This window comes from Pelophylax lessonae (assembly GCF_965119305.1).
Source record: "Pelophylax lessonae genome assembly, chromosome: 7".
Taxonomy (NCBI): domain Eukaryota; kingdom Metazoa; phylum Chordata; class Amphibia; order Anura; family Ranidae; genus Pelophylax; species Pelophylax lessonae.
The window spans coordinates 33,542,187-33,559,653 of NC_138774.1; the positions used below are offsets into that span (position 1 = coordinate 33,542,187).

The following is a 17,467-nucleotide window of genomic DNA, read 5'->3' on the forward strand; positions in this document are numbered from 1 at the left end:
AAAAACCACAAACCTCATTAGCATATTGAGAGATTAAATTCAAAATATATTTTTTGAAATATTATTCTCCATGCATGTCTTCACAAGGACCCACAGAAATCAGTCTTTTCCCTAAAACTGACAGCAGACATCTATATTGTTATAGTATTAGCTGTCAAGAGTATTCAAGAGAACTGGGAGAAAGGTGACTAAATTGATAGCAATCGCATTCTTCCATATACTATATTTTCATAGTAGAACTGCAGAGACTGATAAGCTACATGCAGCCTCTACATACATTTGCAATTGCATGCGGCTGAGCCCTTTGTTTTTTTTTTTTTTTACTGTAACTATAACAGGTTTAAAAGCTTCTCTTTCCTGGAAGGGGTCAAAGCTGGGGCATTTTATATTGTACTGTCCCCATCCCCCACTGTGCAACTACCTAGCTGGTTTTAAGGGCCGTACACATGTGCTAAAAATCGGGTCGGGCCCGATAAGTATGTGTACACCAACCGGTCCAACAGAAGCCAAGCCGGCCGGTTTCTGTCGAAGGGGCATGGCCGAAATAGGTCTGCTGATTAGTCCCTGATCATCACTCTCAGTAATTGGCCATCTGGCTGGTGTGTTCTGGCAGGGGAGCCATCCCTTTATCAGAACACAATAGCTCAGCGGGGAAGATTTCTGTACTTTGGCAAGTTCACATTGGCATTAAAAGCAGGCGGTGGTGGTGGGCTTCCTGATTGACACTGGATTTACACCGGAGGACATTGTTTTTTTTATTACCAATAAAGGAAGTGTATGCGTTTTTTATTTCTTACCCCATACTCATTCACATGGGGGGGACAGGATTTAGGCAAAGGGGGCTTCCAGATTCTGATAAGCCCCCCCCCCCCCGGCATCCCGGCCCGCTCCTTAGCAACCAGGTATTGTAGGAGTTTGTGGTGCGATTTTAGCAAGCTAGAAGCGCTTTTCAACCGCGCGCCGCAAACATGAATAGGGCATTTGGTGGAGTGTTTTTAATGCTCATTAGACGTTTATCAACCGCACCTATTAACGCTGTAGGCCCGTTTGATAAGCATCAGTATTTTGAGTAAGTGTGAATGAGCCCTATCATTGGAGTTTTAGTACAGTGGCTCTTGAGCTTTACCGCTTGGTTGTACAAAAAAAAGTATAAGTGTGTACCAGGCCCAGGTTCAATTTGCTGGGTTTTGGAGAAATCTGTTTGACATTTGTGAAACCCGAACCTGGCAGAAGATATAGATCTTGCAGAGAAATCTCCCTCTGCATATAGCTTCCTCCATGGAGATGGCCTCTGATGTCATCATCAACATGGCAATAGGGAATTCCAAAGAGAGGCTTAGGTGGGCATACACAGTACCAGTAGGAAGTAGGTGCCAGGATAAACTCAAGGTGGTGTTGGTAACACACTTCTGAACTCTTTACTCTGTACGTAACACACTCCTAAACTCTTCACTCTATATATAACACACTCCTGAACTCTTCACTCTATATATAACACACTCCTGAACTCTTCACTCTATACATAACTAGAGATGTATAGAACTGTTCGCCGGCGAACAGTTCCCGGCGAACTTAGCATGTTCGCGTTCGCCGCTGCCGGCGAACATATGCGATGTTCGGTCCGCCCCCCATAAGACATCATTGAGGCAAACTTTGACCCTGAACTTTACAGTCAGCAGACACATTTCCAGCCAATCAGCATACCTCCCTCCCACACCCTCCCACCTCCTATAAATAAGCAAGGGCAGCATCCATCTTAGATCATTCTGAAGCAGTGTGTGTAGTGAGAGTAGGGAGAGCTGCTGCTGCTGCTGCTGCTGTTAAGCTAGGGACAGTTAGTCAGTGTTCCTGGTCTTGCAGTGTTCTTGGTCCACTACTGCTGTAATATCAGCACCCCAAAAAGCCCTTCTAAGGGCTGGTATTTGTGTTTTTTTTTTTTTTTATATATATATATATATATATATATATACCTAGCGTCCCCAAAAGCCCTTTTAAGGGCTGGTAATTGAGTTGTTTCTTCATATATATATATATCTATATCTATCTAGTGTCCCCAAAAGCCCTTTTAAGGGCTGGTAATTGAGGATTTTTTTATTTATATATATACATATATATATATATATATATATATAGTGTCCCCAAAAGCCCTTTTAAGGGCTGGTAAGGTAATAGATTTTTTTCTTTATATATATATATATATATATATATATATATATATATATCTATTGTACACTGCAGTTGCCTGCCCGCTGTGTGTGAGAGGCCACAGACCCACCACAGACTGTACTGTGTGCACACCACACTCATTTCGGGTGGCACAGGCACAGTACCTGGCATTTTAAAAAATATTTTTTTTTTCCTCTGTCATAATTGCAGTGAGTGCTGTGTCAGGTCCACAGAGTGCACTGTACCCACTGCAGTGCACTGCCCACCACTGATATATATACGTTGGCACAGCATCTTGTTGCAATAAATTGAAAAAAAAAAATATTTTTTATTATTGCAGTTGCCTGGGCTGCCAGTGACTGTCAGGTCCACAGAGTGTACTGTGCCCACTGCAGTGCCACTGTGTGCCCACCCACCACTGATATATAAGGTGGCACAGCAGCTTGCAAAGTAAAAAAAATATATATATTTTTTTAAATTGCATTTGCCTGGGTGCCAGTGACTGCTGTCAGGTCCACAGAGAGTGTACTGTGCCACTGCCCACCCACCACTGATATATAAGGTGGCACAGCAGCTTGCAAAGTAAAAAAAAAAATATATATTTTTTAAATTGCAGTTGCCTGGGTGCCAGTGACTGCTGTCAGGTCCACAGAGAGTGTACTGTGCCACTGCCCACCCACCACTGATATATAAGGTGGCACAGCAGCTTGCAAAGTAAAAAAAATATATATATTTTTTTAAATTGCAGTTGCCTGGGTGCCAGTGACTGCTGTCAGGTCCACAGAGAGTGTACTGTGCCACTGCCCACCCACCACTGATATATAAGGTGGCACAGCAGCTTGCAAAGTAAAATAAAATATATTTTTTTAAAATTGCAGTTGCCTGGGTGCCAGTGACTGCTGTCAGGTCCACAGAGAGTGTACTGTGCCACTGCCCACCCACCACTGATATATAAGGTGGCACAGCAGCTTGCAAAGTAAAAAAAAATATATATTTTTTTAAATTGCAGTTGCCTGGGTGCCAGTGACTGCTGTCAGGTCCACAGAGAGTGTACTGTGCCACTGCCCACCCACCACTGATATATAAAGTGGCACAGCAGCTTGCAAAGTAAAAAAATATATATATATTTTTTAAATTGCAGTTGCCTGGGTGCCAGTGACTGCTGTCAGGTCCACAGAGAGTGTACTGTGCCACTGCCCACCCACCACTGATATATAAAGTGGCACAGCAGCTTGCAAAGTAAAAAAAAAAAATATATATATTTTTTAAATTGCAGTTGCCTGGGTGCCAGTGACTGCTGCCAGGTCCACAGAGAGTGTACTGTGCCACTGCCCACCCACCACTGATATATATGCCTGCAAGAGAAAAAGCCAGCCGCAGAGAAGCCGTATTCCTGAAAATATAAGAAAAATGCTTTTTTTTTAGGGGTTCTGGACATGCTACAGAGCTGAAACTTGACAGGTACACTTTTTAGACCCCCCAGACACTAAATACAAAAAATGACATGCCTGCCTAAAAAAATGCCCGCTAAATGCCTGCAAGAGAAAAAGCCAGCCGCAGAGAAGCCATATTCCTGAAAATATGAGAAAAATGCTGTTTTTTAGGGGTTCTGGACATGCTACAGAGCTGAAACTTGACAGGTACACTTTTGTGACCCCCCAGACACTAAATACAAAAAATGACATGCCTGCCTAAAAAAATGCCCGCTAAATGCCTGCAAGAGAAAAAGCCAGCCGCAGAGAAGCCATATTCCTGAAAATATAAGAAAAATGCTGTTTTTTAGGGGTTCTGGACATGCTACAGAGCTGAAAATTGACAGGTACACTTTTTAGACCCCCCAGACACTAAATACAAAAAATGACATGCCTGCCTAAAAAAATGCCCGCTAAATGCCTGCAAGAGTAAAAGCCAGCCGCAGAGAAGCCATATTCCTGAAAATATAAGAAAAATGCTGTTTTTTAGGGGTTCTGGACATGCTACAGAGCTGAAACTTCACAGGTACACTTTTTAGACCCCCCAGATGCTAAATCCAAAGAAATTTTTTATTTTTATTTTTTTTTAATTTTTCCAATAATTGGCTCTCTATCAAAAAATTATAATTTTTAAGAACTTTTTTTTGCGTGATCCCTCTCCGGCATGCCACAGTCCAGGTGTTAGTCCCCTTGAAACAACTTTTCCATCACTATTGTGGCCAGAAAGAGTCCCTGTGTGTTTTAAAATTCGCCTGCCTATTGAAGTCTATGGCGGTTCGCCCGGTTCGCCGGTTCGCGAACATTTGCCGATGTTCGCGTTCGCCGTTCGCGAACCGCGAATTTTAGGTTCGCGACATCACTATACATAACACACTCCTGAATTCTGCACTCTATACATAACACACTCCTGAACTTTTCACTCTGTATGTAACACACTCCTGAACTCTGCACTCTATACGTAACACACTCCTGAATTCTGCACTTTATACATAACACACTCCTGAACTTTTCACTCTATACGTAACACGCTCCTGAACTCTTCACTCTATACGTAACACACTCCTGAACTCTGTACTCTATACGTAACACACTCCTGAATTCTGCACTCTATACGTAACACACTCCTGAACTCTTCACTCTATATTTAACACACTCCTGAACTCTGCACTCTATACGTAACACACTCCTGAATTCTGTACTCTAAAAATCACACACTCCTGAACTCTTCACTGTGTATGTAACACACTCCTGAACTCTTCACTCTATATATAACACACTCCTGAACTCTTCACTCTATATATAACACAATCCTGAACTCTTCACTCTATATTTAACACACTCCTGAACTCTGCAATCTTTACGTAACACACTCCTGAACTCTTCACTCTATATTTAACACACTCCTGAACTCTGCACTCTATACGTAACACACTCCTGAACTCTTCACTCTATACCACACACACTGCTGAACTCTTCACTCTATACCACACACACTCCTGAACTCTGCACTCTATACGTAACACACTCCTGAACTCTTCACTCTATATATAACACACTCCTGAACTCTTCACTCTATATATAACACACTCCTGAACTCTTCACTCTATATATAACACACTCCTGAACTCTGCACTCTATACGTAACACACTCCTGAATTCTGCACTCTATATGTAACACACTCCTGAATTCTGTACTCTATACGTAACACACTCCTGAATTCTGTACTCTATACGTAACACACTCCTGAACTCTGCACTCTATACATAACACACTCCTGAACTCTGCACTCTATACATAACACACTCCTGAACTCTGCACTCTATACGTAACACACTCCTGAATTCTGCACTCTATACGTAACACACTCCTGAACTCTGCACTCTGTACATAACACACTCCTGAATTCTGCACTCTATACATAACACACTCCTGAACTCTGCACTCTAGACGTAACACACTCCTGAATTCTGCACTCTAAACATTACACACTCCTGAACTCTTCACTCTGTATGTAACACACTCCTGAACTCTTCACTCAATATATAACACACTCCTGAGCTCTTCACTCTATACTTAACACACTCCTGGACTCTGCACTCTATACGTAAGACACTCCTGAATTCTGCACTTTATACGTAACACACTCCTGAACTCTGCACTTTATACGTAACACACTCCTGAACTCTTCACTCTATATATAACACACTCCTGAACTCTTCACTCTATACTTAACACACTCCTGAATTCTTCACTCTATACGTAGCACATCCCTAAACCCTGCATTTTGTACATGGCGCACTCCTAGTGCACAACTGGCTATTTGAGGGCAACCATACTGCTGATGCAGCCCGAGATAAAATTGAGTTTGACACCCCTGGTCTAAGGAGTTCTCACTTCTAAGAATGCCCAAATCAATGTTGTAGTAGATGTAGTCAGCAATCATTTGGTTCAGGTACTACCTGCAGCTGTATTTTAAAAAAGTGATGCTGCTGAGTAATAGCACATGATGTGTAAATCATTGAGATAATTATTTAAAGTTATTACATCGATGGTACTCCCTATAGGCTGTTTAGGATATTCCCAGACACATTTCCGAGCTGTTGGCGTCAGTGTTGGAAGATAGCTCCCAAATGCCCTTGATTTCGAGGGAATGTCCCTCATTCAGAACAAATGAGAAGGATTGTATCAGTAATCTCTGCCTCCTTGTGGCTCATCATTATAGTTGCCTCTTCAAAAGGTGCCAAAATAATGCACCACATATCCTGAATGATATGCCACTGACATGGTGAAAAGGACCCGAACTCTTCAGACCCTTTACTCATATCATAATCACATGGTATTATTTACATTTGTTTTTTTTCTAGCCACCATCCTGGCAGGCTATGTTGGAAGGTTCTGTTTGCCCGTTTTTCCATCTGTCCTGTTTTGCGCTGCTGGACCATTTTGGAAACTTTACCCACAGCTCCCGGGTCAGACGTCTCTGGTGGCTGCTGGTGCAATTTTGGCATGCAGCATTCTGCATTTTTGAGAGTATGGATCCCTTAGTCGGATTCCCACATTCCAATCTACCTGATGCATTATCATGTTCATTACTATGGTATATTTTTTTTAATCATTTTACTTTATAGATTATGTCTATGCATCAACCCCTGAAGAGTGAGACTGAACTCATGAAACACGTTGGGTTACCACGGATGCACACACTATGTACTATTTGATTACTGTATCTACCAATGTAATGGATTTGTATACTTCGGCCAACTGTTTGGCATTATGACACCTTTTCCCAGTTTTATTGCTGGCATTTATTTAATAAACTTGTACTATTTTTTTTTTTTTTTTTTTTTTATTACTGGTTGTGTGGCGCTTCATCTAAAGTCCCAATGGGAAAAACTGTGCAACTGTATGTACAATAGGGATGGAGGCACTTCGCAGGGTACTACCAACCATATCTTGTTTCTTAGTAGTAATCACATGGTACTCATTGCTTGTGCAGTCTTTGCAGCATGGCCAACGTGGAGTTTCAGAATATGGGGGTATCACAGATTAGACAGTTGGCAGACAACTGATGGTGGCGCTTCATTTCTGCCAGACGAACACTGGCAAAATGTGACTGCCGAAAGCCCTAAACCCTTCTGGGCCTGATAGAGAATCTCCTGGAGGACAGGCTACTTTAAGATGAACCACAGCGCCACCAGGTTAAGGACAAAAGCCAACTTTAGTACATGCAAGATTTTTCCCAGACGAAGGGAGGCAGCAGGTTACAGCCATTGTCACAGCCAACCTTGCCTGTCTGAAGAGGGCATGGAGTCCTTGACCTGGAGAGCTGGAGCAGTGTGGCTCCTGTCCCCTAGGCATATGAGCTGCAACACAGCATGGCAGTGTTTAGCCTAAGATGTTGCATATGCTCTACGGTGCTGAGGGGAAACTCCTTCCCAGCTGCCAAAAGATTGACCCAGTTATGCCCTACAGAATAGATAGTGTACCTGCATATGCTTACTGGACCATGCTCAAATGCACGGTTTAGAAACAAGGGGTGGTCCAGCAACAAGGAGACATTATGTGACACATGCTGGTGGAGGGCAGGGATGGCCTTCTGGGCAAAATAATGGTGGCTGTGCACCTTCCAATGTGGTGTAGTATAGGCCATAAACTTATGAAAGGGGGCTGATTCCATAAGCTGGAATTGGAGCAGCTACAAGACCAACAGTTTTTTCAAGCTGGCCATAGGACACTGGACAGAGGAGTAGTTTGGATATTTTTTTTTTTCCGCACATCTGCTTTGGGAAGGATGCTACTGGAGATGGAAGGGTGAGTATAGGAACATTTTTTAGAGATCCACCTTTAAGGGCTTTACTTGATGTGACATAGCTTAAACCTCTGAAACCCTGTCATTAATAAAAAGCAACAAGAAAGCACTTCTAAGTGAAGTATTCCAACAGTATAATACACATACGGATAAAAGACTTACAAGATCCAGCATATGAATAGGCTCATCAGCAGGGGCATAACTAAAGGGGTTGCAGGGGTTGCAATTGCAACCGGGCCCCATGCTCCAGGGGGCTGTGCGGCTCCCCTGTACACCTCGACAGGAGGGCGGCTGGGGCAGCATGTAGAGAAATCACTGTCCTTCTTTTTTCTCCTGTAGCTGCAGGAGGAAAATGGAGGAGATTGGTTCCTCTGTATGCTGCCCCCGCCACTCCTCTTATCCAGGTTAATTGTGTTCTGCTGTCTCTGGGCCCCTGTGTGCTCCCCTGGTCCCCCCTCCTACTGTGCTGCCCCCCCCCCCTCCCCACTGTGCTACCTTCCCTTCCTGCTGGATGCTGCAGGGAATGTGCCACAATAGAGAACCAGGAAAGGGTCAGTAAATATTTAATTTACCAGCTCCTTCCTTTTCTGAATCATAGTCAGTAAAATTGTAAAAAAATAAAATAAAATGATAACAAAATAATACAAAAAATTGGGGGAGGCCCCAAGATGGCAGGAAGGGAGCCCACTGCAGAACTTGGGAAAGGGTCCCGCTGCGGAACCGTAATAAAGGGCGCCGCAATGAGAGTAAAGGGCCCCAGTATCAGTGGGAAGAGTCCCAGGCTTGAAGGGAAGGGCCCTGGCCAGGGGTCCGGGGGGGCCCTTCAAGGTTTCTTGCACCGGGGCCCTGAAGGTTCTAGTTACGCCTCTGCTCATCAGTATAGTTTTCTTGGCTCCTGGCTCCTATCACAGACTCCACAATTCTAAGCGGACCAGCAGTAGCAGAAGGAGGGGACAGGGAGGGGGCAATATGGCCGTGAAACGGAAATACCAGAAGTGGTCCGGTTGGGGAGGGGGGTAACGCGTTTCGGAGCATGTGCAGTAGTTCCTTCCGCACACCTATGGCACAATTGCACAAAACAGGCTGACTACAAGACACAAGGGGATATCCTCAAAAAGAAATTCTCTGATAAAGGACACCCGTTTTTCTTGGTTGAAGAGGCATACTGACAGTCAAAGTATATCATCAACCCTCATACAGCTAATACTCCTAACATAGGAGAACAGCATGACTTCACTATCCAATTCCACAATCGCCATAAATACATGGAACATGTGGTACAGAAGCATTGGAAGATATTACTAAAGGACCCCAAACTTAAACAAAATATCCCTGGTAAACCAAAATTCTCATACAGAAAAGCACCCAATATCAAGGGCAAAATAGCCCCCAGCAAACTGAAATCCAAACAGTCAAAGTCTCCCTCCCTGATGTTCTTCCTCATCATCGGTATGTTCCAGTGCTGTAAACCACTTTGTTTAACCTGCAAGTTTGCCCAACATGGACAAAAGGACTTCACTGTTAAAGGGAACACATACAAAATTAAAGAATTCTACAAATGCTCCTCTGAATTTGTGGTGTTTGTCTTGTCCTTGTGGCCTAAACTATGTAGGCAGAACCGTCACTTCATCGAAGACGGCAAGAACAAACATAGTGTCCCTAGACATTTCTCTGAATACCACAATAAATCCAGAGCGGGACTTAAAGTGTGGGTCATTAAGGCTATAAAAGTGAAAATGAACTACCCAATTAGTGCCATCATCCAACTAATTGACAAAATGAAAAAAAAGGGGAATGTTGGTTGGGTAACACAAACCACCCCTACTGTGTTACCCCTTACTAAATTTTAATTGTGCAATTAATAAAGGTTATATACTTTTTTATATATTTTGAGTTATATACTGTATCTCATTATGTGCCTCTGAAAGTCCATTCCCCCTTTTGGGGCATGTTTGGTTGTATCCCAACCAACATTCCCCTTTTTTTTCTTTTTGTCATTAAGGCTATCTCAAGGGGTTCCCCCAGAGTAGAGAGATTCCAGCATCTCTGCCAAATGGAGATGTACTGGATATATGCCCTGGATGTACTATCTCGGGGAGGTATGAATGAGGAAATGGAGATTAGTGCTACACACTAGTCTGGTTGCTCACATTATGTTACCTTTACGTAAGGTCCATAAAGACATGGATGAGCGAGTTTGGGGTGGAGAAACTTGACTGGCCTGCACAGAGTCCTGACCTCAACCAGATAAAACACCATTGGGATGAATTAGAGCAGAGACTGCGAGCCAGGCCTTCTCGTCCAAGTGCCTGACCTCACAAATGCGTTTCTGGAAGAATGGTCAAACATTCCCATAGACACACTCCTAAACCTTGTGGACAGCCTTCCCAGAAGAGTTGAAGCTGTTATAGCTGCAAAGGGCGGAGCCAACTCAATATTGAACCCTACAGACTAAGACTGGGATGCCATTAAAGTTCATGTGTGTGTAAAGGCAGGCGTCCCAATACTTTTGGTAATATAGTGTATATTTTTATGTGTTATATACATATATAGAAAATACTGTAATATAGTTGTAATACTATTCATTACCAAAATGCGGTGGTTTCCTCTCTTCTGATTTATAGCATTCATGGCTATATAAATGCTATGGCTAGGAATAAAATATAAAAATCCACTGCCCCCTCAATTGTTTCTCTTCTCTACCTTTATCCCCCCGGCCCTTGGTACCACCCATATGGTTCATAAAAAAAAGTCCTGATTTGGTACTGCCAGGAATATAGAATAGATGTAGGGCATCATTGTTTTTTTTAGGCATAATATGCATTTTTTTACTGTAAATATATATTTTGTGTCAGAATTATAACGCTGACATTTATTATTACTTCTTGTGCCGTTATTGTGGTCCCTTGTTACATGACAGCATAAATAATACATATTTCCTGTTCTTTTTAAAAAAAAATTCCCTTAGGAGCTCTCCACAATACTGAAGCATTAAGGATATTAAGTGTTTAATCACATTTTTTAATTATGTAAAATTGTTCTCCTAATAATATTGTTTTATAGCTTGCTCTCATTATTTATGCTTAAGCTACGAGTGTGGCGGTCTAGCTTTGGCATAGATTGTTGTATGAAGTCATTCTATACACCAGGCATGTTCGTTACTACCTTGCACCGCCCATCCCCGTCTATCATAGGGATTACTCCACCTTTTGTTTTCCTCCCCCATGCTCTTTATAAACTGGTCATCCATATTGGGGCATAGGGCTAAGGAAGGAGCTACTGCATATGCTCCAAAACGCATTACAACTCCCACCTGACGTCACTTCCGGTAGGTGTGTTCCACGATGCCCATGTGTGTTCCATGGTGGTCCCGGAAATGCGGCGGCCATCCTGCCCCCTCGCTCTCCCTTCCTTCTGCAGCTGCTAGTCGGCTTAGCATTGTGGAGTCTGGAATAGGAGCCAGGCGCAGGGCCGGCCCTACCATGGGTCCCACGGTCTAGCTTTTGCATAGATTGTTGTATGAAGTTATTCTATACACCAGGCATGTTCGTTACTACCTTGCACCGCCCCTCCCCATTTATCATAGGGATTACTCTAGCTTTTGTTCCCCCCCCCCCCCGTGCTCTTGATAAGCTGGTTATCCATATTGGGGCATAGGGCTAAGGAAGGAGCTACTGCATATGCTCCAAAACGCGTTACAACTCCCGTCTGACGTCACTTCCGGTAGGTGTGTTCCACGATGCGCATGTATGTTCCATGGTGGTCCCGGAAATGCGGCGGCCATCCTGCCCCCTCGCTCTCCCTTCCTTCTGCAGCTGCTAGTTGGCTTAGCATTGTGGAGTCTGGGATAGGAGCCAGGAGCAGGGCTGGCCCTACCATGAGTCCCGCTGGGTCCATTGGACCCATGCAGAACTTTGAGAGGGGCAGCAAATTGACTCCCAAGATTTTTTTCCAGCAGTTTTTTGGTCCTAAGTTTGCAGGGCATTACAGGAGGCATTTCCCCATCTCATCTTGCCATCTAGTGCAAACTGATGAGTATAAGGAGGCGGAGCGTCTCCTCCAGGGAACGTCCCTCACTTAATTGTGGTGTGCGCAATGACGTCAGACATCAGCGCACTCCATCTCACGCAGGGCAGGCTGGATCTTCTAGGGCGGTGGGTGCGGCGGACACAGGAACAGGGGTGATAGACAGTGGGTGTTTGGTGGACCAGTCCGGTATTGAGTTATGGAAGAAGATAAGAGTATATATCATATTTTCAAGATTTTATATAGAATGGACGTGGGGGCCATTTGGTGGGCCTGATTTATTTTTTGGAGGGGGGGGGGGGCAGCATTTCATTCTTGGACCCAGGCAGCACAATGTCTTGGGCCAGCCCTGGCCAGGAATACAATAATATTGAGCATAGGTGTGTGCAGCCTATTGCATTAGGGTGTGCACCCCAAAGCTTAAACACCTCAACAGAGGAAGTAGTGGTGTACACATGTCACGGCCGCATTGTTATGCTTCACTGCCATGGCAGACATTACAGGGTGCAAAGCACATATAAACGAGTCCTAATTTATTTTAATTTTTTTAAATTTTTTACCTGCCCTTTTGGGGGGCTTTGGTGAAATATCAGGGCTCTATACAGACCCCTGATGTCCTACCTTTAAGACTGAGAAAGAGACTGAGGACAAGGTGGAAGCGCAGATGCAAGAACGGATCCCCCTGCAGCGCAGCTGGAGGGAGGGAGAGGAGGAGAAGCTGGCAGCGCTGCAGGGGGAGGAACAAGAGGATCGGTATCTGCAATAAGGCAGTACTCGGCAGGTGTCAGGGCCCCCCATTTAAACTAATAGGCCTGGTACAGGAGGGCAGGTTGTATTGCGTTAGGCCCTGGCACATGGGGTGATTACGGTGTGCCCACGCACACCCAGTGCACCCCTTGCTCATGCCTATGCTGATGAGCTATTCATATGCTGGATCTTGTAAGTGCTTTTAACCTTATGTGTAATAAACTGTTGGAATACTTCACTTAGAAGCGCCTTCTTGTTGCTTTTTATTTTTGTATCAGAGTTGCTTCTGCTCACCGAAGTACCGCTTCAGTGCCATTCCAGTCCTTAAAAAAATCTTCCCCATGATGAATCCCCGATACAGCTCATTGGAAGGACTTTTTGGCAGAAGTGTCCCATTCTCTTTTCTTCCTTCCTTTGCTGTCCTTAGAGATTGCAGATGTGACTGAGAATGTTTTGTAATGTGGAGATGTAGAAAGTGAGGAATAAGGTGGAGGGTTGCAGGCCTTTTGCTGGTGACTTGTCTCGAGGTGCAGCTCCCAACGAGCTCTGTGGTGCAGAGTCATGTGTTTTCTCATGACGTCCTACCCAGATGGCTGATTGTACTTTTACTATGGCTTATACGCTGCAGGAAGACGCTGCAGACCACAACTGTGCTGTCAGCAGCAGATACTAAATAAGTTCACAATGTGAAGCTGTCTGGAATGGCCCTGTGGATAGCAGTGCCCTGTGTCGGTGGGGCAGTGCTGCCAGGTGTATTAGGATGGTTGTTCCCTCAAGCAGGACCGGGACAAGGGGTGGCCAGGAGGGAGGCTGCCCTGGGCATCATGTGAGGTGGGGGGCACCACAAGGAGGTGGGGAAAGGTAATTTGTGCTGGGAGGGGGGATTTGGAGGGGCGGCAAGAATTGTTTTAGGAGGGGACATTTGGGGAGGTGTGATAGGAATGCTGATTTGAGGGGATTCATGTTGGGAGGGGGGGTGGGGGAAGAGGATTTGTACTAGGAGGCATGGTTTTGAGTGGATTGTGCTAGAAAAGGTAATATGGAAGAGGGGAGGAAATTTATGATAGGAGGGGAATTTTTTTTTGGAGGGTGGGGGGGTAGAATTTGTGCTAGAAGTGCTGATTGGGGGTAGTTGTACTATGAGGGGAAATGTAGGGGTATTTGTGCTAATATGGGGGATTGGGGAAAATTTGTGCTGGGAGAGGGGACTTGGAGTGGGGGGGGGGAGTATTAGTGCTTGAATGGGACATTTGAAAAGTAGAGGATTTGGGGAATTTTTTTCAGGTGGGGTGGATTTGTGCTGGGGGCATATGGAGGAATGAGATTATTTGAGCTGGGCGGTAGGGGAAGCAAAGATTCGTGCTAGGAAGGGGATTTCAGCAGAGGGTGGATTTGTACTGGGAGGAGGGGGAATTTAAGCATGCAGATTAGTGCTCATTTTTTTTTTTTTTTTGGGTGGGGGGGATTTTTTGCTGAAACATAATGCTTATACATCTTGAGGGGTGCAATTTGGCATGTTCGCCCTGGGCTTTAGATGACCTTGTCCTGGGACCGCCCTCAAGTCACTGCAAGCTGCCCCTGGACAAAATTCTCCCTTGCTGATGTGATGCCTCTCCCTATCCTTCTCTCCAATTAGTGGCATCCGTGGACTGTCTGCCACCTCATCCGCCACTTTCTCATCATTTCTAGAGCCAACTTTGCAGTAAACTTCTTGTGCGTGGGAACCCAGTGTTGGATACCCAGAAGGGAGGAAATAGACACAGAGATCCGAGTTGCAACAATGTCCATTAACGTGAAGGTTCCAGCAACACACAGTACAGAGTTTAGGCTGAAGCAGTGAACAGGTAGTAACACTCAAAGAGAACTAGGCAGCCCTTATGGAGAGTGATGCTTGCATGCGGACAGCACCCGGCAGAGGATGCAACTTGCAGGCAGTGATGCAACTAGGAGTTGTAGCAGAGAGGCTCCACATTGATAGGGATAAGTCCCTACTCTGTCCTGCCTCCACTGGAACCTCTCCCTGTGCTAGGAAAATTCTTCCTCACCAGAGGGTTCCTGTCCCTGTCCCAACCTCACGCACAATGCACATCAACTACAGGGAGTCAGTGCTTTTATAAGCACTGCCCTCATTAATATGGCCATGAGATCATCCGGGGCAACAGCGTCCAATCGTACGGCTGCCCACCTGATGACCCCTATGGAGGCCTATGAGGAACATAGGTTTCTCCTGTCCTCCACCCTACTTTCATGGTGGTGCTGTCAGAGTCACTTGTGCAGGGAAGCCAAACTACACCTGCCTACATGCCAGAGGCGTAACTAGAACCTTCAGGGCCCCAGTGCAACAAACCATGAAGGGCCCCCCCAGACCCCTGGCCGGGGCCCTTCCCTTCAAACCTGGGGCTCTTCTCGCTGATCCTGGGGCCCTTTACTCTCATTGTGGGGCCCTTTATTACGATCCCGCAGCGGAACCCTTTCACAAGTTCTGCAGTGGGCCCGCTTCCTGCCATCTTGGGGCCTCCTCACGGTGGTGGAATGCCAGGGCCCGATCGCAAGTGTGACCTTTGCGATCCTGGAAGTTCACCCACTGGTGTCAGTAGTTTTTATGTTTTGGTATTTTAATTGTATTATTTTTTAGCATTTTATTTTTTTACAATGTCACTGACTATGACTCTGTCCATTCAGAAAAGGAAGGAGCTGGTAAATTACATATTTACCGACCCCTTCTTGGTTCTCTATTGTGACACATCCCCTGCAGCAGCCGGCAGCACAGTGGGGTGGGGGGGGGGCAGCCCAGTAGGGGGGGGGGGGACCAGGGGAGCACACAGGGGCCCAGAAACAACAGAACACAAGTGAACTGGATAGGAGGAGTGGTGGGGGCAGCATACAGAGGAACCAATCTCCTCCATTTTCCTCCTGCAGCTACAGGAGGAAAAAGGAGGACAGTGATTTGTCTACATGCTGCCCCCGCCGCCCCTCCTATCCAGGTGTACAGGGGAGCCGCACAGGCCCCCTGGAGCATGGGGCCCGGTTGCAATTGCAACCCCTGCAACCCCTGTAGTTACGCCCCTGCTACATGCTACTGCACACTACTCCTTTCCTGAGGTCCCCTACCTCTATGGCAGGGTTTTTCAACCAGGGTTCCTCCTGAGGTTGCTAGGGGTTCCTTGAGCAAGGGGCAATTTCTGCCTCTCAGATAAGTTCCCAATGACATCATTGTTTCTTTTAGCTATCTGTAAGAGGGTAATTCTTCCCAATGATGACAAGAGTCAGAGACTGTCACACTAATGTGTCATGAGTTGTAGATTTGTAATTTTTAGCAGGGGTTTTCCGAGACCAGGAATTTATTTCAAGGGTTCCTCTGTGTTGAAATGGTTGAGAAAGGCTGCTCTATGGTCATGGTGCTATCTTCCTCATCCTCAATATCTGGATGGAGGAATGTTTGTGTATGACCAAAATCCCCCTCCTGCATAAAGGAGAACTAGGAAAAAAAGGGGCAGAATAGCAGAAGTTGCAGACATCTAGTCTTAACAGATTTCTCCATCCAAGCTAAATAGCGTGTATGGACCAATCTCCCACTGAGGCTATTGGATTCGGATAGCCAGTGCCGGGAGCTGTCAGAATATGGGCGCTGTCAAACAGTGACTGCAGCTGATTGGCTGCATTCACTGTTCAGCCAAGTAGTAATGGCCTGGCTCCTTCAAATTTTGGATCAAGGGATGTCGGTTGGCAGGATGCCGATAGGGCCACTCGCAGCTCAAATTTCAGTCCGTTTATCGGAAATTGGCCAAATTCTGATCAGTGCATAGTCAGTTTAAGTTAGCGCAATTTAGCACAGTATTGAAACTAACTTTCTTTATACAGATGATCAGCTCTCCCTAAACTATTCCAATAAACACTGACAAATGGATGCTGGGTACCCACCCCTTAAAGTGAGGGAGCTTGCATATAACAAAGCCCCCATTATTATCCATCTAGCCATTAGTCACCTGGCCTATGTTCAAAGTTATACAGAATTTAGTTTGGCTAATTTCATAAATTTGCTGGAACTGCAAACTTTGGACATTCAGGGTTTGCCTTGAACTCATGGTAGCAGGGAACCCAAACCTCATCCCTACTTAGCAGCTTTCTTAAATCTGCTCTATCAAAATGAAAGCTGAAATTTGGTTGGTTGCTTCTCTGCTTTTCTACAAATCTCTATGATCCCGATGACAAGCTTGGGGAGAGAAGGCAGAGTGGACTTACCTGTAGCTGCTGAAACTAGAGCCAGATAAATGAAGAGTCTCTCCATCCTTTGTCCTAGATATTGGTGTGTACACCATACATGTGTCAAAGTCTGACTGATTCCGTTGTTTTATAGTTATTTTGTCTCCATCAGTATGTCGGTATTGGTAAGTATCATCTTGGCTGTGTCTATCCCATATACTATCTCACTATTTTCATTTATCAGTTATATTTCTGTCTCACTTATATTCTAACCTTCTCTTCTCTTTCTACTGTTTTTTCCTTTTCTTTTTTTCTTATCTCTCTTTTTTCTTCCTTCTTTCCTCTGTCCCTTACTTACTTTTTCTCCCTCTTTCTTTTTTCTTTCTCCCTCTTTCTTTTTTTTTCCTTTCTTTATTTCTTCCCTCCTTTCTTTCTTTATTTCTTCCCTCCTTTCTTTCTTTCTTCCCTCTTTTCTTTCTTTCCTCCTTTCTTCCTTTCCTCCTTTCTTCCTTTCTTCCTTTCCTCCTTTCTTCCTTTCCTCCT

At 44.9% G+C, this 17,467-nt stretch overlaps 1 protein-coding gene across 1 annotated transcript in view; it reads right to left on the reverse strand.

The window, feature by feature from the left end:
• LOC309560026 (butyrophilin subfamily 1 member A1-like) overlaps positions 1–17,083 on the reverse strand; it is an 86,892-nt gene extending 69,809 nt beyond the window's left edge. The window contains exon 1 of the mRNA XM_082263525.1: positions 16,964–17,083. Within this exon, the coding sequence (XP_082119651.1) occupies positions 16,964–17,009 (46 nt within the window). The 5' untranslated portion in view covers positions 17,010–17,083. The remainder of the gene's footprint in view (positions 1–16,963) is intronic.
• Between the last annotated feature and the right edge of the window lie 384 nt (positions 17,084–17,467).